Here is a 24,145-nt window from a genome sequence, read left to right as displayed (position 1 = left end):
ATCTTTCCTTATAATCTAACCATAATGTACAATATGCTCTTTTGTGTGTTACATAAAAAAGAAAAATTTTCTCGTGTACCTTTGGGTTCCATTAGAGTTGTGTGTTCCATTAGCAGAAAGTCTGGTTCATATACCTCAAGCAAGCCAAAAGATGGTTGTACGAATTGGAAATCACAACCTCCTTACGCAAAGAAAACGTAACTGAAAGCAAATTAAAAAGAAATGTTAGAACTTTTAGCCATTTTAGGAATTACAGTAACAGACCAACCATGTATCTATAGCTAAAAAAAGCAGGCAGCCCGGTGCACTAAAGCGAAAGGCCCCACCACAAGGGTGCATTGTACGCAACCTTATGCCAGAGGTTGTTTACAAAGCTTGTGTAGACACCTAATTTTGTCCCTCCCCGATAGCATTTTTACCATTTTACCTCCGTATTACTACGTGTCCTCATCCGTATAATTATATCCCACGAAAATACAAAAATAACAACCCTTAAAAAAATCTCTAACAAATTAAATCCCTAACCTTATCCTAACAAACTTTATCCTAACAACCCACACTACTCCCCACATCACCCCACCCATTTCCCCTCATATTTTTCCTTTTTGGGGTCCATAACAGAATATAAAACAAAAAGGGGGAAAGGGGGACCCACAGAGAAGGGCGCAGAAGGGAATACGCACAACAGAGTGGAGAATTTTCTTTTCTTCTGCGCCATCACAGAATACAACATACACACGCAGAAGCCTCCCTGACCATTTCCTCTCACAGTACATAAATACCCTCACACTCACTGATAAGAAAAATAACCCATCCATCAACACCAAGATAGACACAGAATATGCCATAGGCGTACATCTCTCAAATACACCCATAGATATAGGCGATTATACGAAAATTGGGTGAGGGTGAAGCGAGATCGAGCGAAAAATAGAGAGAAAGAGGGGATCGAACCGGAGAGAGTGAGATTTGAGGTTGAGAGTTAAAAGCAGAGAAGAAACGTGCGAGAGAGAAATTTGGACTGAGTTTTTCACCGGAAACGTTGTCGCTACAGATCGCATCTCCGTTTCTAGTTGCTGCCGAACTTACTGGAGCTCAGGAGTAGCAAAGGGTCCTCGTTTTTCAGTTCAAAATCCACCGGAAAACACCCAGTCACTGTTCCTGTTACTGTTCCGACGGGTCCACCGGATTTTCGAACTCATTGACTCTCTTATTGCGATTTCTGTTTTGGTTCATCGAGCTCGGTACTAGTTTTGAAATTTAAGTTCGATTTCAGTTTCGGGTTTGGATTTCTCCCAATTCGAGTTGGTTTTGTTTTGTTGTTGGGGTTCCCTTTCGAAGATTTCGGTCTCGAATTTCTTTCTTATCGACAAAAACATTATATTGAGGTCCATTTTTTTAACCCATCTCCTTTTCTTTATTTGGTTGGTTGAATGAATTGGCTGTGAATGTGATTAGGTGTTTGTTGATCATGATTGTTTGATTTTATCGATGTTTATGCTTTTGATGATGAAATTTGAGTGATGTTGAGTTGTTGTTTAATTTCGTGAATCAAAAAATGATTAAGGATAGCTGAATTGGTGATTGCGAATTGTAGAAATTTGAGGTGGAATTTCGAGATTGATGAAAAGGGTCAATTTGGATTAATGTTGGTCTTCTTGTTGTTTAATGTGGAATTGGTGGAATTTCGAGATTGATGAAAAGGGTCAATTTGGATTAATGTTGGTCTTCTTGTTGTTTAATGTGGAATTAATTTCAAGCTTGTGAATTCTATAATGTCATGATAGATCGAATGGGATAGGCAAATGTTTAGGTTCGGGTAGGCAAAATTTAGCAATGATGTGTTGATTAAATTCATTGAATGTTTAGATATATGTTTTGAACGTTTTTCTAATTATCTCAGATGTATTTATTTGGCTGGAGAATGCCCCGAGGTATTTGTGTTCATTCGCCGGGAATGCCCCGAAGTATCATGTACTTGAAGACAACGCACGGTCAAAGCCCGAAATGTCGGGTGAAGCTTTATTCAGGAGTATTTTAAGGATAGTTTGGAATAGAATGGGTTTACATTTTCGCATTTTTCATTATTTGGGACTGTATAGTTGGACTGGACACTATATTTTTTTATTCATTTTGTTTTGTTTGTTTGTTTGATTGTTTTACGTGTTTTTGTGTGGTTTGTACATTCGTAGTGTCAAATTAACCGATATGCTCCACCAAGCGACCGTAGTCAAATCACGGGATTGAGGGGTGCCTAACACCTTCCCTTCGGTCAGCAGAATTCCTTAGCCGGAATATCTGTTCACAAATCAGTTTTTAGAGTCAAACAGTTTTGAAAAGAATCTTTCAAAGGTGACTTGACACATTGGATTATGTCAAGTGGTGACTCTGAGTTTTGAGTAAATAATCTTTTTCGGAATTTATTTTAATCATTTTATCACTTTAATAATAAAAATTGTTTAGAACTTAAAATCAATCTTTTCTGGAGTTAAAAAAAAGGAATGTGACAGCTCTGGTGACTCTGCTGGGGATCGAACCCAGAATCTCGAGCTTATTTTGGAGTTTTATTGGCTCAGTTTGGCACTATAGGTGTATGGACATTTATTTGTGTTGTTTTGTGTTATTGTTTATCATTATTGAGTGGTTATGTGCATAACCCGAGTCATTCTTTCTGCAACAAGTTTGTAGTACACGTGTTGTACACGACCTCTAGTTGAGTCACCCTTATGTTAGGAGGGGGAGCCGTCGGTGTTATGGAGTGGGTGAAAAGCTCTCGCAGCCACTATCGACCATACGCTCCCCCAAACAGCCTTGTTAGTGGACCCCAACGTAGGTCAATCTTTAGGTCATGCTTATCTGCATCATATTGAGCCTATGGGACCCACGTGGCCCTTTGTAGTATACTCACCTCTAAAGCATCCCTACGTGCTAAATGTTGCATCTCTAAGGGTAATGTGGTCATTTGACAGACTAATTTGGAGAAAGCAATTGCTAGAATTAATCGAGTGTGTAGGCGAGGGAAAATCAAAAAACAGAGAGGAAAAAGAAGAAAGAGTAAGTCAAAGAAAAAATCTTAGTTTTTAAAGTTCTTTATGATTTTTATTTTCCATAATTTAAAAATTCAAAAAAAGATTTTTTATGTGTTGCACTCATTTTTAAAAAAATCAAAAACATCAAAAATATTTTATTTTTTATTTCCTTTGGCAATCATTCACAATTCGAAAACTTTAAAGAGATTTATTTCAATAGGAGTTTTTTATAAAAGAAAAGTTTAAAAAGATGGTAGAAGTTTTGTACATCTGATATGATGAAAATACCAAAAAGATTTTTCTTTCATAGTTATTGGTGTCATTTTTGTGTGAAGCGTCAAGTTGAAAACTCAAAAAAGATTTTATTGACGTTGTTCATCGTTTGTCTTTCGTCGTGTCTCTCAAGTCAGGGTTCAGTTTGTTATTTAATCCTTAATTGTCCAATCTGAATGAACTACGCACCCTTGATTCTCCTCTTTCGGGATGTGAGATACGTAGGTAACCTATTGTTGGTTCGGGGATCTTATTCAAAAATCCAAAAAGATTTTTTCTTAACTCTTCATTTAGAGTAGGTATTTCATATACATCTTTAAAAGAAAACTACAAAAGATTTTCCTTTAATAGGTTCAAGTTTCATTTTTGTATGAAATGCAAAATTGAAAACCCAAAAAGAGTTTCTTTGGTAATCATAGGTTTCATTTTGTATAGGTTATTAAAGCCGAAAAATTCAAAAAGATTTTTGTATATTCTTTTGACAATTTGTCATTTTTCTTTGTTTCTTAAAATTTTAAGAAAAAGAAAAAGAAAAAAAAAGAGTTTAATCGGCCATTTTGGCAAGACTTCACGAACTACGCACACCTGATTCTCTTCTTTCTTGATGTGAGATACGTAGGCGCCCTTCTTGGGTTCGGTGACTTTTTCAGAAAGAAAAAAAAAGATTTTGAGAAAAGTGTTTAACTAACACATTTGCTATCTCTTGTTCAGTTAGTTTAAGGTGGTTGGTTTGTGGCATTTTGGCTGGTCCTCCATATTGCACCAAGTCACAGAGAACGTTATGGCCAACAACGATACCGAGTTTGTTGTCACTAATCAGATAGGGAGTTCGAGAAATGAGAATTTAGGATCTAATGAAGAGATTTGGAAATTAAGGCAGCAAATGATAGAGATGCATCGAGCTTGGGCTAATGGGTTGCCACCTCCCCCCAGTTCCCACTGATAATCTGGAATATCTTTCTGGCTTGCCTCCTGTGTTACATGCACAATTTTCCATTTTTGTTGATATGCCACAATATGCATCAGGATCGACTCTGGGGCAACAATATCCAACCACTTCCAATGTTCATTTCCTCACTCCCCAATCCATACTCGGCTCCACCTGTTGTTCATGCTTTTGCGGCGCCACCCCTACCTGAAGCTCCGACTTTTGATGTTCATCCACGAGCTCTCTACTCTACAAGAGAGCCTGCATTGAATATTATTAGTGATCAGCGTTACACTTTCGAGCCTACATTCAAGTTAACTGGTCTTTATGGTGACACTCACCCTCCTGAATTTCCTCCTAACACTAAGAAGCCTGTTATGACAGAAGAACAAGAGAAAATGACCAGAAAATTGAGAAGTTTGGAACTGGCTATGAAGAACTTGCAAGCATTTGGGGGTTACAAAAGTGTCTCGTATAAGGAGTTATGCATGTTTCCATGTGTCAACCTTCCTCCTGGCTTTAAAATGCCAAAGTTTGAGAAGTATGACGGACATGGGGACCCAGTGGCACATTTGAGGTGCTATTGTAACCAATTAAGGGGCGCTGGAGGGAAGGAAGAACTACTGATGGCTTATTTCGGGGAGAGTCTTTCAGGCCTAGCTTCGGAATGGTTTGTTGACCAAGACATTGACAAGTGGATTAGTTGGGATGACCTAGCTAATGAATTTGTGCAACAATTTCAATACAATGTGGAGTTGATCCCTGACGAAAAATCCCTAAATAGTATAAAAAAGAAGAATACTAAGAGTTTCAGGGAGTATGCGATCAGATGGCGCGAACAAGCTACTAGAGTAAAACCGCCAATGAAAGAAAGTAAAATAGTGGAGGTGTTTATTTAAGCACAGGATGAAACATATTATCAACTCTTGTTACTTGCATTAGGCAAGTCATTTATTGAGGTCCTTAAAATGGAGGAAATGATAGAAGAGGGAATTAAGACTGGTCGCATTGCGAGTTTTGCAACATTGAAAGCGACAACTCAAGCAATTTAAAAGGGTTCAGGAAGTATTGGGGAGACAAAGAATTAGGAAGTTGCATCTTCTATTGTAGTTGGACAACGGGCACGGTCAAGAAGACCCCGTTGTCGTCACTCTCAGGATCAAACCCAAGTTCATGCCCAAGCTCCACATAATCACTCCCAAAATCCATTATACTCTGCTCCCCCACCTCTATATCCAGTATATAATGCACAACCTCATATTCAACCCCCATCTTACCCACAGTGGAACACACCAACTCCTTAGAGTCGTCCTCTAACTCCACAAACATACCAAAACCCTTCTAAGCTTGATTTTCGATCCAAGTCAAATAATGAAATGAGGTAAAAGTCGAGAGATAGCTTCACACCAATTGGAGAGTCGTATGCCAGTCTATTTCAGAGATTAGTACAATGGGGCATGATTACTCCTCTTCTTGGGTGCACTCTTAATCGGCGTTCAAGAAATTTTAATCCTAATATACGATGTGTGTATCATTCTGATGCTCAGGGTCATAGTATTGAAGATTGTCGAGATTTGAAAAGAGAAATTGAAAAGATGATTCAAGATGGATCAATTATGGTGCAGAACGTTGACAGTGAGGGAAGTTCTAGTCATGCTGATATGCAAACCAATGGCTAAGTCGTCAGGCTGAGAATTAAGAAGTCACCCCTCTCCTTACTAGGAAGAGGTCTGGTCGTTTGTTTTGTCTTCTTTTCTGTTTTTTGAATTATTTTAGAGTTGTAGTTCAGGATCTATTTTCTTTTGTCCCTTTGTCGTTTATGTTCAAACCCTTCTATCTTTTATTTAAACTAAATGAATTATCCCTTTCCCTTTGTGTTTAAATATGTGTCGTTTGTTTGCTTTCTTTATACAGTACATTTTATGTTGATTTGAGTGATATGACATGCTAGCGGAATTTTCAGCCAAATTTTAAAATCCAACTTAACCATGAAACATTGAATCAGAGGGCTAAAGTTAGGAAAAACATCTGAGAAAATAGGTGGAGTGCTGAGACATTTTGTGATAAGTTGAAGCCTTCTTCGAAAATTAAGAAAATTATTTTGAGAATCACAAGAATAACTTGGTCATCAATTGAAAAACCTAGCTCAATTAGGTCAAATAGCGGATGTGTGCTCCCGAGGAACAGAACAAAAATCAACTCCATGAAAGCATAAGTCATTCAATGTGAGGGATGCACAACAAAGGTGGAGTTGTATGTTCGACAAGTGTAGAAGAAGAGGTGGCACATATGCTCGGGGCAAGTTAGTGTCGTAAAACATGTCATAAGTGATATTGATCATGTACTTTCACATTGCATGCTATGTACTGGCATTTTCACAGATTGATATGACGAAGACATTTCATTCTGTTATTCAAATATTGTGTCATCCTTTATTTATCCCATTTGAGACTTAGTGTTATTTTCTTTCATACCCCTCTTTTGGAATGTAGATAGAGTCAACAAAGCTCAAAAAAAAAGTATCGACCAAAACAGTCGAGTCAGAAAAGTTTCAAAAAAAAAAGAGAAGAAAAAGAAGAAGAAAATATGTCCAAAAAGAAAGTAAAAAGAACAGTGTCGAGAAACATAGAGTCAGAAAGTTTCAAAGAGAAAAAAAAGTCAATAAAGGAGAAAAGCAAAAAAAAAATTAGAATCAAGCAAAAGAACAAGTTTCCAGAACTATGCGTGACTTGATTCTCCTCTCTCGGGGGTGAGATACGTAGGTTGTCCTACTCTGAGCTCGGTCCAACTAAATAAACAATTTAGAATTACCCAGTCAAAAGAAACTGGGGCATGAGTTAATCTTCATTGTTTGAGTCGATTCCAAAAGTTGTAAGTCCTACACCACTTCAAGTGTCGTTTGGTCATGTCATCCCTTCTTTCTAACCTTATCCAAAAGTCAAGTTGCAACTAAAGAAAGACCTTCAGATTAATTTGAGAATGGTAAGGCTAAGTATGCAATGAATATGATGATGCATTTTGGGTACTACTTATCTTCCTCAGCCTAAGAAATCATGAGAGGAATAAAATAAGAGAGCCTTATTGGTGAAAACCCTCACGGGCACCGTAAGATGATGGTAAGTTGAGAGAAATAAAAATGAGAGTCTTATGGGTGAAAACTCTCACGGGCACCATAAGACAATGGTGAGCTGAGACAAAGAAACAGGTTTGTTGGCGAAAACCCTTCAAGGTGCCACTAGCCGAATGAGGTTTCCGAATGAATTTGGCCTAAGAAAGCAACTCAGTTTCAAGGTCATTAACTCAACAACAATTGGTAGAAGTTTGGATGGAAAGATCAGGCAGCTTAATCCAAAATGCATGACATAATCATTAGAGTTGACTGTCTTTTCTAGATAAATTTTTATTTTTTTGTTTTAAATGGGGACATTCATTGTCTTTTCTTTCTTCTCTTTATTTTTATTTCATTTTCTTGAGTCAGTTGTCCTAATAAAAGTCATTGTCATTTTTCTTTTCTTGTCTTTGAGTCAAGTCCGTGTCAAAACAAGAAAAAAAAGATTTCAAAACTGGCTACCAACTTCTTTAATTGCACAAAGCAAGACAAAAACTAGCACATAAAAGAGACATGATTGTGAGCCAAAAAAGGGCATGCAGAAAATTTTGTCAAAAGAGAAGTCAGGGAACTCATGAAAATACCAAGATTCAAAGGGTCTATTTGAGAAGCATGGCAAAGTAGTGATACCGTGTTTGTTTTAGTCACTCTTAATAATCTAAGTTCGGGTCAATGATTCAGCAAGTCAATGATATATGCTAATGGTTGGAAGCAAGGTTAAATGTGACGAGGGCAAGAGCGATCGCCGCGAAAGCTGAAGCCACAAACCAGCCACCATGTTTTAAACTCATAAGTTTTCTTTGATGAAATAGGAAACATATTACCTTCAAAGAAAGGACTTTAGAGCATAAATATCAAGGGTTGCAATGCCTCACTTCTACAAATGCAGGAAGCAAAGTTGCTGCACAGGTTTGATAATCAAATCATGGTAAAAAATCATCATCCTATATTCCTCGGAGACACACTTTCTTGTCCAGGAATTTCAGTTTTCATTTGCTAGGTGATATACTTCTTAAATTGAACCTCACTCCTAGGAGACGTACCTTCTAGTTGAGTCATTCCTTGACCCCTATAAGATGTACCGTTTAGTTAAGTCATTCCCTTTGATTCCTATAAGACGTACCTTTTAGTCGAGTCATTCCTTGATTCCTATAAGACGTACCTTTTAGTCGAGTCATTCCCTTTTATTCCTATAAGATGTACCTTTCAGTCGACTCATTCCCCTTGATTCCTATAAGACATACCTTTTAGTCGAGTCATTCCTCTTTGATTCCTATAAGACATACCTTTTAGTCGAGTCATTCCTCTTTGATTCCTATAAGACGTACCTTTTAGTCGAGTCATTCCCCTTGACCCCTAGAAGACATACCTTTTAGTCGAGTCATTTCCCTTGATTCCTATAAGACGTACCTTTTAGTCGAGTCATTCCCTTTGATTCCTATAAGATGTATCTTTTAGTCGAGTCATTCCCTTTGATTCCTATAATGATGTGACTTTCTCAAAAGTCCTTTGATGAGAAACTAGGGCAAATTTAAATCTTGTGTTTGGAACTTTGCTTTCCTGGCAAATGAAATCTCTTTATAATAATCTTTGTTTGGGATAATTTTTTTTTTAGTTTTGATGTGATTTCAGAAGCCCGCCTGAAGAACAGGGCGAATAAATGAAAAGTCAAGCAACATGGTGAAAAAGTTGAAAGTCAAGCAACAAGTTGAAGAAATTAAAAGTCAACAAATCAAAAAATAGCAAGTCAGGAACCCGTCTGAAAAATAGGGTGAAAAAATTGAAAACCAAGCAACAAGTGATGAAATTGTAAGTCGGGAGCTCGCCCAAAAAATAGAGTGATGAAATTGCAAGTCAGGAGCCCATCTGAAGAACAGGGTGAAGAAATTGCAAGTCAGGAGCCTACCTGAAGAATAGGGTGATGAAGTAGCAAGTCAAGAATCAAGGAAATCTTCATAGATAGAGTTTTTTTTAATTTCATTTATGTTTTTAACTTGTAATTTTCATTTTTTGATGTAATGACAGAGCCGCGGACCGAAACCTCGATGGAACCTCACTCGACTCTCCAACTCGGTATAGTCCTTCTCTTTCCAATCCTTTAAGATACTCATGACTTGATTCCCTCATAACTTGGGTAGATAGGATGTCCTAAATCAAGACTTGATCTCCCTCCTTCCTTCTGTTTCATTTTTGAATAATGGTCGAGACAAAATTCTGTCTCGTTGTCTACTTCTTTGTCTGAAAATACTTCGTGTTTACATTCAAAGGGGGCATGATGTAGACACCTAATTTTGTCCCTCCCCAACAGCATTTTTACCATTTTACCTCCGTATTACTACGTGTCCTCATCCGTATAATTATATCCCACAAAAATACAAAAATAACAACCCTTAACAAAATCTCTAACAAATTAAATCCCTAACCTTATCCTAACAAACTTTATCCTAACAACCTACCCTACTCCCCACGTCACCCCACCCATTTCCCCTCATATTTTTCCTTTTTGGGGTCTATAACAGAATATAAAACAAAAACGGGGAAAGGGGGACCCACAGAGAAGGGGGCAGAAAGAGAAAGTTCATCTTCTCCAAGGGGGAATACGCACAACAGAGTGGAGAATATTTAGGTTCGGGTAGGTAAAATTTAGGAGTGATGTGTTGATTGCATGCGTTGAATGTTTAGATATATGTTTTGAACGTTTTTCTAGTTATCTCAGATGTATTCATTTGGTCAGGGAATGCCCCGAGGTATTTGTGTTCATTTGCCGGTCAAGGCCTGAAACGTCGGGTGAAGCTTAATTCAGGAGTAGTTTAGGGATAGTTTGGAATAGAATGGGTTTACATTTTCATATTTTTCATTATTTGGGACTGTATAGTTGGACTGGACACTATATTTTTTATTCATTTTGTTTTGTTTGTTTGTTTGATTGTTTTACGTGTTTTTGTGTGGTTTGTACATTCGTAGTGTCAAATTAGCCGATATGCTCCACCAAGCGACTATGGTCAAATCAAGCGATTGAGGGGTGCCTAACACCTTCCTTTCGGTCAACAGAGATTCCGGCTAAGGAATTCCTTAGCCGGAATCTCTGTTCACAGATCAGTTTTTAGAGTCAAACTGTTTTGAAAAGGATCTTTCAAAGGTAACTTGGCACACCGGATTATGTCAAGTGGCGACTCTGAGTTTTGAATAAATAATCTTTTTCGGAAATTTTTTTTAATCATTTTGTCACTTTAATAATAATAACCCTTTCGAACTTAAAATCAATCTTTTTTGGGAGTTGAAAAAGGGGTGTGACAGCTTGAACTCGTGACCTCTTGATTACATGACAATAATTTTACTATTTACTCCAAGGCTCCCCTTCAACCATGTGTCTATAGCTAAAAATGAATAATTCCTCTAGACAAGTAACGAAATATGATCGTTTTATTTCACTACAAAAATGGATTCTAATTAACAGAATTCCAAGTATAGTAATTTTAATATGTCATATATACCTCATAAGCAATTTTTAATGCTGACGAAGCTAGAAGAACAGCGCAACGTCAAAGGAGCAAGCTGTTAATTCATCTCTTTAACGATTAATCAAGAACTGAAGGTTATCCGAAGTGTTAATTTTTTCCGAGAATTCATGCCCTTCCAAATGATTCCGCAAACTGATTGAGCAACTCCTGCAATGATAACAATGAACTGAAACTAGCTAATAAACAAGCAAGGAGAAATTTTTTAAATTAACTGGAAGGTTATCCGAAGTGTAAGTGCTGTTCCTAGTCCTCACATGGTTCAAGCAAAGGACGTTGTCCATACATAATTCAGAGATAGAGAAATTAATGATTGCCAGAATGTAGAGGGATGAAGGAAGACCTTTATCGACACTGAATGGATATTTACCCCAGAACACCTCTTCCTTGCTCAAGGAAACTTCAAGAGTACAAGAATTGCTATGGCATTGAAACTTCAAGCAAAGAGAAAAAATGTAAAACAGCGAAAAAATTTAGCATTACATGAATGGTGAAAAGGACAGTCTGTTACTTCGATTTAGGCAAAACTACACTTACATTCATGAATTAGCTGCCAATTCACAACGAAGGAAGTTTACTTTCCTTTCACCAATGAGCTAAGAACATATTGTTACCAAAATCCTGATCAAGAAAAAAAGAAGATTTAAAACTCGCTGATAAACGATAGTTGAGGCCAGGTAATTCATTGTTCTGATGCTTTTAGACGCTGAATTATCTGGAAACAACCTTGCTTATTTTTGATATATAGGAACCAGAATTTTCTTCCACATGTACCTTGGATATTCTAGTAGACTTTAGAGAGACTGCATTTCCGGAGGATGATAAGATTCTAAATGTTATCAAAGCACAAGGTTGAACATGTGCAGTTCTAAACTGCATCCTCCTTACTCAAGTAACTGGAGATCAAGGGGTAAAACAAGAGTTATTTGATGAAACTTCAAGTAATGCATAGGCAGGCATATTCACAGCGGTACGTCTATTTCATCTCTAGCTTTTTCAAATGAAAAATGACTCATATTTCAAAAGTCTTATACATCCGGGGTTGACATATCAACGCATTGTGAATGATAAAAAGGCTTCTAATTTGTTTATATTACATTTTGCTATGAACTTTCCTAGATAAAATTATTAGTCTTGTTTCCTACCTAAATTAGTCTTTTTTTCTCACGATGTATAAGAATTTCTGTAGTTGCAACATGTTACCTTTTTTGTCATTTTTCATGCTGATCTCAAGATGCTTCTTCAGCTTCACAGTGGCAATAGACGCTACACGCTGCTCAACAAGATTGAAAAAAGAACTTAGTATGAAAATTTTCCTTCAAAATCTTTGCTTTCCAAGCTTTATAATAAGGAATGGGCAACACATACTACCTGATTGTGAAATAAAGATTTCATTCTTCAAGCATTTGTGCACTTCGTAGTTTTTCTGCAAATTGATTGAACAACTCCTGCAATAATAAATGGATCAACAAACTGAAAAAAAGCTAATAGACAAGCAAGGAGAAGTTTTCAAAGGTAACTGTCACCGATCTTCATCTTTGGACGAAAAAGTAATATTTTTTGGGAGAAATTATAGTTTTTGGGTACTTTAAAAACTTAGGATTTTCCTCGAACTTTTATATTTTTTTAAAAAACTCCAATAATTATTCCTCATAACTATAATTGTTCCAATTGTTTCATTCTTGTTAAGTCAAGTAGTGGTTAAAGCTTATAAGCTTATATTTTATCACTTCTTTAACAAAAAGTGAAACATGTTTCAGAAACACAAAACTTTACCCAATAGCTTAACAAGGAAAAATAATTAACAAACAAGCAATGGGGAGTAATAAACAAAACTAAAAAGCTACTGAGGAAAAACAAAAACTTACATCTGTGGGAGCTTCTTTTTTATTAATCATCACAGGCATTCGACGTAATATTGCAACACTGATATATATTTCAGGAATATGAGCAATTTCTGGCCAGTACTCCCCCTTGTCAAATTCTATAAGTGGTTTGAGCATTGTCATTTGCAAATAGATAGTCTAGAGAGGGAGGAGGGCATCCCTTTTACTGGAAGGCATTGGAGATTACGGCAATCCTCGATGGTCAGCTTAGAGATGGAGGAGGGAAATGCTGATTCGGGAAGTGATTGGAGATTAGGGCAATGACAGATGGACAGCTCAGAAAGAGAGGAGAGAAGCCTTTGTTCCAGTAGTGACTGAATTTGAGGTAAATTACCAATATATAGACATTCAAGAGAGGTGAGGCTGTTGAGAACTTGGCTTAATGTTTTCAGATTGTCTTTGAATAGAGCAAGGCAACTCTCAAATCTCACCACCAACAATCTCTTCATCACTGCCATTGTGGATGATGTACAACTCTCTGAGAGAGGGGAGTCTCGTTCACCAGTTTCTCGCAATTGTCGATCCCAAGGACATAAATTATGTTTCATGCTTTTTTTTTTTTTTTTTTTTTTAAAAAAAGAGTGAAATTTGTTTCCTAAAAGTCACATGTTGAAACATCACCTAAATTTAATTTCACAAAAATACTTGAGAATCCATTGGCTTCAGAGTGGTGATAGACACTTTGCTCTATTTTCCTAAAGATTTAAAAAAGGAAAATAATGAAGAGACAAGCAATGGGAAGTAAGGGAAAAAAAATAAACTAGTGGGGGGAAAGAATAACTTACATCTGTCAGAGCGCAATTTGTTTTAATCATCACATGACTTCGTCATCGATATATATTTCTGGGATATGAGAAATTTTTGACCAGTACTCTCCCTTGTCAAATTCTAGGAGTGGTTTGAGCAATGGGGAGTTGCGAATAGATAGTTTTGGCAGGGAAGAGGTGATCCATTTTACCGGAAGGGACTAGAGGTTAGGGCAATTGTAGATGGTCAGCTTAGAGAGGGAGGAGGGCAGCTCTGATTCGGGAAGTGATTGGAGTTGATGACAATTGCTGATCTCTAGACTTTGAAGCGAAGTGAGGTGCCCAAGAGCTTCGGTCGGTAGGGAATGGAGCTCATCATGGTCAGATAAATATAGCTTAGAAAGAGAGGAGGGAAGCCCTTGTTCCAGGAGTGACTGAATTTGAGGTAAACTACAAGTACGTAGATATTCAAGAGAGGTGAGGCTTTTGAGAGCTTGGCTGCTAAATGTTGTCAGATTGTCTATGGTAAGCCTTCGAATAGAGCATGGCAACTCCCAATTCTCACCACCAACAATCTCTTCATCACTGTCGTGGATGATGTACAACTCTCTCAGAGAGGGGAGTCTCTGTAAATGCCACTCCTTTCGGCCGTTCACCAGTTTCTTGCAATCGTCGATCACAAGGAGTTGTAAATTGAAGGGCAATCCCCCATCAGGAAAGGACTCAATTTCTGGAAAATTCCACAGTTGCAGTCCCTTAAGAGAGGGAAGGAGTTCCTGCATACGTTGTGGCAGCCGCTTCAGCTTTTCGCATTCGTAAATAAATAATGAGGTTATTTGGGTCCCCCATGCCACCGAAAGTAGTTCAAGATTCTCACAACAACTTATATCGAGTCTTTCAGTCCCATTAGGAGTAAAAAACCTAGTAAGGTTTGGAAAACTATTTACATACAAATAGCATTTCCTTGGGACCAACTCACAACTTGTTAATGTCAATCTATCACCAACTGAAGTGTCCAATTTCAATTTCCGGCAACAACATATCGTTATTGTCTTCAAGGTACTCGGTAGAGTGCTAGTAGGCAACGAGGTAAGAGAGTTGCAATTACCAATAGATAATTCCTCAATCTGCTTCATTCCCTGAAGTTGGGATGTAAACAGTTCAGCTTCATCAAAAACAACTCCAGCCTTAAGAGAACCATCAACTTCAAACTTTTTTAGACTTGAAAGTTGGATGGGTGTCTCCAAATTGAGTTTAGGACATCTTGAAATTCTCAATTTTGTCAGAGAACAAAGATTTTCAGGAAACTTCCCAATCAACTTGGGGCAATCTTCAATTGAAAGGTTCTGAAGTGTAGGGAACTCTCCATTCCCTAGTACGTGCCACTGCTTCCACTTTGGCATCTCTGCAAATTCAAGCTTCTCAAGAGAGTTAAAAGACTTTTTGTAGGACGAACTACCACAGAATTCTTCCGTCACCTCTGTTATTTGATGCATATCTCTAATGGAAAGGAATTTCAGAGAAGGAAGTTGTCCTAGTGCTGGCAAGGAAAAACAGTCCTTGCAGTTGATAAGAGACAATTGTACTAGCAGATTAAGAAACAAATGATCAGCTAGCCAATTTGGTAATCGTGTCCTTCTGTATCTGCAGATTTGGAGTTCTTTTATGTTTGTGTGTGGGCGTAGCTCATCAAGTATGTCTCTTTCAGTTTGTGAATTGTCAGCATCACTTTCACTCCACTCCAACGATAACTTTTCAACATGATTCTTCTCCCTCATGTTTGCCTTCGGAGCTTCCCTTCTATCAACCACATTTTGCAACTCTAAAATTGACAGAGATCCATACAAGTAATGTGCTTCACTCAAATCTTCCTTTCTCCAACCACAGGGGCCACCTAAAAGAAATTCAGCTCCCACCAGCACTTGGAGGCTTTTCAACTTGCGCAGATGTAACGGTGTCTTCAAGCAAGAAGTGTTTCTAATGTCAAGAAGACGCAAGTTGATCAACTTTTCCATCTGCGCCAGTAGCAACTCAAGATATGTACAAGATGACAGGAGAAGGGTCTCCAAGTTATACAATGCATAGATAGAATCGGGTAATTTTGTAATATCTGTCCTAGAAAGGTCCAAAAGTCTCAGGAGCTTTACTTTGATAAACAAAGCATCTGGCAACTCCTTAATCGTGTAATAAGACAATGATAATGCCCTTAAAGATGTTAGCCTTGGCAGTATGTTATGCAGCACCCTCTTGCTTAGAGGATATCAACGATTGTGTTGGATATTGACTGGAATCAATGTCCTCAGCTTCTCCAATTTGTTGACGGGTGTCAATTTCTCAAAGTCAACACCTTTGCCCATTGAATAGGACATGTGACAACTTTGATTCAACATATGAGATTCTTTGCACTCTTCCAACCTGACACAGAGTTTTGAAGATGCAATTTGGGCTAAATCATTGACCAGATCATGCATTAAGAATTTCCCTCCATCTCTTTCAGAAAACTCTGAGACCCTTTTGAACAATGATCTTGATCTCAACTCGTTAAAGTATTGGTTGCCTAAATCTTTATTTCCTTCATCTCTCCGAGGTACTACAAGACCATTAGCAATCCACAGATGAATAACTTGTTCTTTCCTAAATGGATAATCTTTAGGAAATATTGCACAATAGGAAAAACATGGCTTTAGATGTGGGGGAAGTTCATTGTAGCTCAACATCAACGTTGGTAATATGTCATTGTTCGACAGGTCCCATATTTCACTTCTCAAAATACGTCTCCACCCTTCAACCTCTGTTTCGGAGCGTAACAAGACAGCAAGCGTCTTCAGAGCTAAGGGCAGTCCTTTGCACTTAGCTACAATTTGTTTTCCAACCTCTTCAAGTTATGGGTGTCCCATAGGATCCATGTTTTCAAATGCATGTCTTTTAAATAAAGACCAAGAGTCATATATAGACAAGGTGTCCATGCTAATTTGCTCAGTTCGCATCATCAAGGCAACACTCTCTTTACGTGTCGTCACAATGATCTTACTTCCAATATCTCCTTGAACAAAAATATTCCTCAAGTCATCTCACTCGTTGTAGTTGTCATTCCACACATCATCCAGAACAATGAGAAACTTTTTTCCATTAGTCTTTCCTTCAATTTGACTTGTAGCTGATTAAGATTGTCATCAACCTTCAAGTTAAATGAGCCAATTTCTTGAAGTAAACCTTTTGTTATTCTTAAAGCATCCTATGTCTCAGAAACACAAAACCAAGCTTTCAAATCAAAATGGTCTTTCACCTCCTTATCATTGTAAACTGCTTTGGCAAGTGTTGTCTTGCCCACGCCCCCCATTCCAACAATAGGGACCACAATCATATTTTTTCCATTTGCATCATTAGACAATAAACGGTCAATCAATCGCTCAATTTCAATCTCCCTACCAAAGATTTCAGATTCATCAACCAAAGAAGTTGAAAGTGTTCTAATTTCTAGTTTCTTATCCGAATAGAAATACTTCTAACTTCGCTCAAGAAATCATCACTCAAGTTCAGGTTGAGGTCACTTACTTGCTGGTTACTAGTTTCTGCAAGATTTGGATGCTGACTTTCCACCTTAAGCCTCAAAGCCTCGTAATTGACTTCTTCCAAGAAGTTTTCAGCGCCGTCCACAGCACGCTGAAGCTTATTCATCCACTTCCTCACGAGTGGATTTGATGCCTTCTTATTCTCTGCATCACTTAGCACAATCTGAAGACCAAGCAAAATGTCCTCCAACTTCTCTAAAAGCCCAACATCAAGCTTATGTTTCTGAAACATCTTGAGAAGATCACCATGAGGATCAAGCCTATCAAAGAGAACATTCGAAGCTGAAGAGAGAAATGCACCACCAACTGCTAAGCCAATATCCATTTTTGAAATCTACAAAGCAAAACAAGGAACCACAAAAATGATTTTAAGAATTCTGAGAAGATAAATGTTTCTATCTTCAAATCAAATATTAACAACTTTATTTTACCTGTTGAATGATAAGAGTAAATTGCAAACAAGAATGATCAGTGATTTCTCTCCCTCTCTCTTTTGTTAGTGTTCTTACTTGTAATTGGTACAACTATGTTTGCTATTATTAACTACAATCTACTATTACCAAAAAAGTTTGACTTTTCATTCAACAAGACAAAGACTTAAGACTTCATAATAGAGTGGGTTTTTTTGACTATTCAAAAATCTCCTTTTTATTTTTTAAGCGCCGTGCTGTATCAAATTAAGACACTTAAATTGAAACGGAGGAATGCAACCATCTATATTGACTATTGGGTTATTGAAAAATAGTGGAAAGGACTACAGTCTACACAGCCCATAGAAGACCAAGACAGCAAAGTAATTGATACAGCTCATTTGTCACCAATCAATCTATAAGAGAAATAATACATGTATTTGTTGTATCATACATCTTATTAAGTACTTACTTTTATACATTGCTCTTATTGTAATACACCTTATCTATCTTCTATTATTAATAAGAGAGGATGCAGCCTCCTCAATAAGTCAAGTGGCATCCTCTGAATTAGTCATTTGTCTTACATATATTTATTATTTATTTTTTATAATTTAAAAATTAACTATCACCAATTATTTTGTTTAAATTAAAACTATGACAATATATATTAAGCCTATCTGATCCACGAATTCCACTATACAACTTTTGAATTCAAATCTTAAAATTTAAAGTGAGTATAGTGGCAGAAGTCCACTACTTCCACTCAATATTTCTCTTCAAATTATTAGCAAATCTCTATCTTCATGTACAAATCAAAAGTAAATCTACATCACCATGTGCAGATCAATAATCCGTTGAAGTTTGTAGGCTTATCAGTGCTTTAAAATTGTAAGAAAATCTCCGTCTTCATGTACAAATCAAAAGAAAATCCACATCAACATGTGCAGATCCGAGGAAGTTTGTATGGTCATCAGTGGTTTCAAATTGTAAGCAAATCTTCATCTTCATGTACAAATCAAAATAAAATCGACATCACCATGTGCAGATTAATAATCCGATGAAGATTGTATGGTTATCAGTGGTCAAATTCATAATTCATGGAAAACAAATTGTTCTTTTTCTTAGATTCCATCCATTTTTCCCATTCTAAAATATTTAGATGTTCATATATTTTTTTTACATAATTCATATTGAAATTCGGTGGTTATCATTAACATAAACCATTGATGATAGATAAAACAATGCACTGAGAGGACATGATGGAAGAGAATTGGATTGGTTATCAAGAACTTTCTCACTTGTGCTTTTTGGATTCTCTCTTATTGGTTTTTGGTAGTTGCATACATAACCGTTTGAATACCTTTCTACTCCACTTTCCCCTCAAATCGAAGCAGCAATTGACATCGATCAACCCGGTTTCAACACATCAATTTTGATTAGAGACGTGAAGGTTTATTTTACCATTTTCACTTGATACTATTGTCTATTGAGAAATTTAGATCCTAATTGTTTCAGAATTCTACTTTAAGTCCGTTGTTGATTTCATAATCTTATTTCAACTAAAATAAACAAGTTGTATATTAGCCACTTCAGATGATAAAATGTTGGAATTATTCTCATGTTATTCATGGTAAGTGTTGGATGATGGCCAATTGTATATTTGTTATTTTGTTAACTTCCCATCATATGTACGTTTTTCACATTTAAACATAAGAGACATTCAAAATGCAACTTCGATTTTTCCCAGTGAACAATAAACAATAACATACAGGTAAATTGTAATGCAGAATAAACAAATGTATTATTTATAAAAATTATTTTACTTGGAGAAATATTTGGATAGTGGATAGAGGAGGTAGTATGAAACTTAACCGTACTACAAGAACTGTTCAGAGTGTCTTTGGATATTCCCAAAGGCAAGACAAGCCAAGTTCAATCTTCTGGTACATATCTCTCTGTCTCTTTTTTTTTTCTTGAAATTATTTACTGAATAGCATCACATAGTTTAAATCTTTCAAATAACGGATAAAGAATTCATACAAGAACTTATTATTCAGCTAGCATAAAAAATTCATGAAGAAGTCCAAAAATTGTGTCCACTAAAGAAACAAACGCCTTTTTTTTTTGTCTTCCTAAAAGTCACGTTTTTTGGGCATTAAACTCTTACCATTGTATTTGTGTATCGAAAAGATCATTCATTCTCAACTCTCATTCTCAAATGAAAGAGGTTATGATTATTTGATATTCAAGTGTCTATCGTGATAAAAATAAAATTGTCTTATCCTTTTCTTCTTGAAGGAAGAGGATGACATATGATTCGAGAAGACATTTTTAGGTATCACTCTTAATATTACATGAACCTCTCTCACAAAAGTTTCAAAATTGATCAGAATATCTTTTTTCCCATTCCAATGTCCAAGCACTTCAAGTAAATAGTACATTCTATAATTTTCTCCTCTATTAAGTTATAGCTTCTGTTATTAGGTTTTTCAACTTTTCCGTTATTTGTATTTGTTTGTATCTACAGACATATTATTTATAGTTTTAGCTTTTGATTTAACATGCATATGATGCAGACTTAGCATTCATTTTCATTTATTCATTCAATTATTGTATTGGTTTTTTATTCTACAACTCTTTGGTGGGTACTTCTTGAATTGACTCTTGCCACATAGAGGGTATCTCAAACTCCAACGATTTGGTTGTATCCAAACTTTTTTGTTTTTCAGTAAAAGACATGGGACAATGAATTTTGAGGTTCAAGTTTTCACAATTTTTGAATTAGTTTTAAAACTATTGTATTAAGGATTTCTTTTGATACATATTATCCAGTGTTATGGATGAGAAGATCGAAGAAAGTTGTAATGTTAGAATTTGATCATCTTCACGAGTTTATGGGTGTAATTGTTTAAGATTTGAATGGCATTTTTCCATGTGCTAAGGTTGGTTTGCATAACTATAGGTTGTGAATATCATTGAAATCTGTGTAAATGAAGTTATTCATTGACGAAAATGAATTTTAAGTTGCTTTATTTATATGTATCCATATATTATTTGTCATAAAAAAAGACTCTTCTCCTTTTGCAAAAGATTATTTTATGGAGCTCAGTGTACAACAACATGATTCTTTACAGTAAATTCTTGAGTTTGTTCAATAATATCTTCCTCACTCATTGACTAATTGAACAAGATTTCATTTTATGATGTTTTTCTTGATTTGTTTTTTTTAAGGGTGCTCTTGATAGTTATGGAAATATAGTACAGATGTCCAGTTTGCAGAATGATGATTTGTTCCTATAATGAGCTTTATAGGTCAATATTCATGTTCTCAAGATATACAAAGATCAGTTGTAAGAATAATTTTTATCGTGCGAATTAAAGGATGGTTGATCTATCTTACGGCTGCTCTTTATGTAGTGGTATGGTTTTGTAGGAGTATTGGTTATGGATGATGTGATTAATATTTTCAAATGCAAGTATATAAACAGTGATAGTTTATCTCAATGAAATCTTTCATTTCTCAATAATGATACAAAACTAATTGCGGGAAGAGTCTTTACGATAGGAAGACGGATCTTTAGGGATGTAGTCTTTGAATACATTCTATTTAATGGCAAGACTCTCAATGTTGAGAGGCATTCAACAGAAAATTGACATAACCAAGTTCAGGATTCACATTCTGGAAAAATACATTGGAGAGTGAAGTGGTTGGTTGAAATTTTCAATGGTTCATTTACACTTTACGACTTCAACTGCTTCTTTCTTTTACTTTTACTTTTCTTTTAGTTTTTTCACAATCTAACTATCTGTATAGTATTGCTTCTACATTGTATTATGATAACATCAAATTCCACATAATTATCAAGGTTTCATTTTTTCTTTATCTCTTTCTGTGGTTATTTTAAAATAATTTTGAATGTTTATTTATACTAATTTCTGATTTACACATACAGTTTAACTCTTTATCCGCATTGTAATCAGTGGTCATGGATTCAAGTTTGAAAATAATAAAAAAGAAGTGGATGAGATGTCTGAAAAATCGGAGGTGAGAACTACACACTTAGCAGCACAACACATAATTGACTCCTTTGCTTGCCTTATATTTTTCTAATTAAAAGTATTATCACCATCATTCGGTTCATTGCTCCACTGGTAGCATATTTGTTCCTTAGGTTCATAACAATTGAAGCTTCTTTTTTTTTTTTGTTTCAGTAACCGCTGCAGATGTTTCACTCATATATTTTCTGTTTTTACAGAGAAGTTTCTGTTGTGGCACCTTTTTCCGCTCCAAATTGATAGTTATGCTTGACAAAGTTTCAAACTTTATTGCAAATTGGATAATTTTCTAGAGATCTATGGTCTGTTGTTTGTCGGCCTATTATTTTCTTCATTGGTTTGTTTTTTGTATTTGGTGATCTGCATATATGTTGTAGCTGCATATATGTTGAGGGTGGCCAATGTCAAAAAAAAAAAAAAAGGACATAAGTAGCAGATTGAGGGTGAAAATATGCTAAGGCAAGGAGTGTCAAGTTTCAATGAGTCACTTCACCCAGAAACATACCCCCTAATCCTAAACCTTGTTGTAAGCCTTGAAACAGAGACGCTGTTGGGACTGAGCACCTGAACCTACATTATGAGACAATGTAGCACACAAAGGTATATGTGGATCAGCACTTGGTAATGTACTGAGTATATGGGGGTGTATGGAACTAAATATCAATACAATAAATCTTTATGGAAAACATACATGGTTTTGTAGGTGACTCGCATAGCTTGAATAAAACTCTCATAAATCATGAATAATGAAACATGTAGTATAATTCACGTGAGCCATTACACTTTATTCTAAATCTGTATTCTTTCTTTGATTTCAAGATTGTAAACTAGTTCAACTCTTAAAACAACAACTTTTAGAACATGCACTTTAGTCTTTTGAAAACAAGGAACTTCTTTGACACTCAAGGACTTAAAATCTTAATAACTTTAAGACTTGAGACTCTAGGAAACTTGAGAGTTTCTTCTAACCGACATAAACCATGTGAGCTACATGGATTCCAACGTCTTGCCCACGTTGGGGAGAGCTGTTCTATCCTTGCCATTGGAGTAGAACCTTTTACTTTTAGTGATGACTAGCTTAACCCACTTGGGGTAAATCAAATCATACGGAGGCTCGTAGTTCTGGGGCATGACCTTGGAATGAAGTTTTTGATTGTTGGTACATTAAGAAGCAAGCCTAAGACCCCTGTGACACATTTTAAAGTTGTGTGAGCGTAGGCCCAAAGCCAACAGTAAGTACAACTTAAAGCTTCAACAACGTTCATCCCATACAACAAAGTCAGTCTAACCACCATTCTGTAGAACTTGCCTTTGAGTTTAGGAGGTACCTTTGTGTCACACAAGATTTCGGAAGCAAGCCTCCATTTCATCTACCCTACCCCAATCCGATGAGTGACATCCTCATCAACCACACCACTTTCCTGAGTCATATACCCCATATACTTAAAACTATCTCTCTTTTGGATGGGATGATTATCAAGAACTATTGGTTGATGTGGAGATAAGGGGTGTCGCTGGATTAAAATTCATGGGGAATATGGTTTGGAAATAGAATTGTGTCAACAATCATGTAGAATAATGTAGCATTGTTTTGTGATTGCTCTGTGGTGAATGGTTTAGCTTTCTAACATTATAAGGTAGACATTTGGCATTAACCTCAGCATTTCAAGTTTCCAAGTGGGGCTCTATTGGCCACCCACGACCTTGGCTTTTTAGAGAATCCCGTTCTTGGGTCATCAGATTTGTAGCTCGGTGCTTGTGTATCCTTCCAACTTCGAGTATCTTCTTCATTCATCTAACTAAACTATTAGAGTGTCTTCTTGTTTTTGTGCACACACATGTAGGACGTGGTTCGTCTAACTCAACTATTTTAATACACAACTTTTGTGACTGCGACAAGAGTAAGAAGACTATTTACCAACAAGCAAGTTTGTGCACAAACACAATCTCTCATTGCCAACTAAATCTGATGAAAAGGGTGCACAGGCTTCATGAATAGAATACCAGCACTATTTTTCTTCTTTGCTCATCCAAAAAACATGAGATAACTTTACCAGTCAAACAGCAGCCCGGTGCACTAAAGCTCCTATAATGTGCAAGGTCTGGGAAAGGACTGGACCACAAGGGTCTATTGTATGCAACCTTACCTTGTATTTCTTCTAGAAGCTGTTTCCACGACTCGAACACATGTAAGCATCTTTACTAGTTAATCCAAGACTCCCCTTCAATGTTACCAATCAAAAAGAAATGAAAAAAGCAGGAGAATTTGTGAACATAAAAGATGTACTGTCTACTCAAAACTGAATTTATGCTATTATTACATTTGGCTGCATAATAATTTACATAATTTGATGTTAATATCCTGATCTTTATCAACTTTTGGGTAGAACCTCCAATTTCTGAAGTGTACTCTCAGTCATATCCTTGTCAACTTCATGAAGACGGGCCGGACATTTTCAGTTCTTCTCTTGAGGTTCAAGGCTACAAAATGAGGCTTAGGAACTATTAGAACAATAATGATAATTGTACAAGAAATTCAAAATAAAACTTTCTTGGCTTCGAGGCACGATAATACGCTTCTTGAAGATAGTTGGAGTCTCTCCCACGAGCAAACG

At 36.4% G+C, this 24,145-nt stretch overlaps 2 protein-coding genes and 1 long non-coding RNA gene across 6 annotated transcripts in view; 1 reads left to right on the top strand and 2 right to left on the bottom strand.

Moving 5' to 3' along the window:
- The window catches only part of LOC107847162 (putative disease resistance protein At3g14460), a 44,993-nt gene that overhangs the window by 9,699 nt on the left and 11,149 nt on the right, over positions 1–24,145 (bottom strand). For all 4 annotated transcript variants that reach the window (XM_047399865.1, XM_047399866.1, XM_047399863.1 and 1 more), the window contains 8 exons: positions 17,045–17,395; positions 12,229–12,305; positions 12,061–12,130; positions 11,632–11,753; positions 11,395–11,478; positions 11,201–11,291; positions 10,834–11,007; positions 80–201 (listed from right to left, as the gene is read on the bottom strand). The gene's annotated coding sequence lies outside the window, so the exon portion shown is untranslated. The remainder of the gene's footprint in view (positions 1–79; positions 202–10,833; positions 11,008–11,200; positions 11,292–11,394; positions 11,479–11,631; positions 11,754–12,060; positions 12,131–12,228; positions 12,306–17,044; positions 17,396–24,145) is intronic.
- On the top strand, positions 440–2,147 carry LOC124888729. The gene is made up of 2 exons (XR_007047523.1): positions 440–1,388; positions 1,904–2,147. It is a non-coding gene; the product is annotated as an uncharacterized LOC124888729 (long non-coding RNA).
- On the bottom strand, positions 13,711–17,386 carry LOC107847161 (putative disease resistance RPP13-like protein 1). The gene is made up of 5 exons (XM_047400280.1): positions 17,045–17,386; positions 16,776–16,994; positions 16,565–16,724; positions 15,775–16,280; positions 13,711–15,663 (listed from the first exon to the last, which is right to left on the bottom strand). The coding sequence occupies exons 1-5, from the start codon at positions 17,384–17,386 to the stop codon at positions 13,711–13,713; spliced, it is 3,180 nt and encodes a 1,059-aa protein (XP_047256236.1).

Source organism: Capsicum annuum, chromosome 11 (assembly GCF_002878395.1).
Source record: "Capsicum annuum cultivar UCD-10X-F1 chromosome 11, UCD10Xv1.1, whole genome shotgun sequence".
Lineage (NCBI taxonomy): Eukaryota > Viridiplantae > Streptophyta > Magnoliopsida > Solanales > Solanaceae > Capsicum > Capsicum annuum.
The sequence above is the reverse complement of the archived record's forward strand: the minus strand, read 5'-3'. Positions and strand labels throughout refer to the sequence as shown.

Bases quoted from the DNA above. Each gene is read 5' to 3' on its own strand.
- LOC107847161 (XM_047400280.1), bottom strand. From the start codon at position 17,386: ATGGATATTGGCTTAGCAGTTGGTGGTGCATTTCTCTCTTCAGCTTCG. The intron at 16,995-17,044 runs GTAAGTGACCTC...GAGCGAAGTTAG, and splicing joins CAGAAACTAGTAACCAGCAA to AAGTATTTCTATTCGGATAA. The intron at 15,664-15,774 runs GTCAATATCCAA...TACACGATTAAG, and splicing joins AGCTGAGGACATTGATTCCA to GAGTTGCCAGATGCTTTGTT.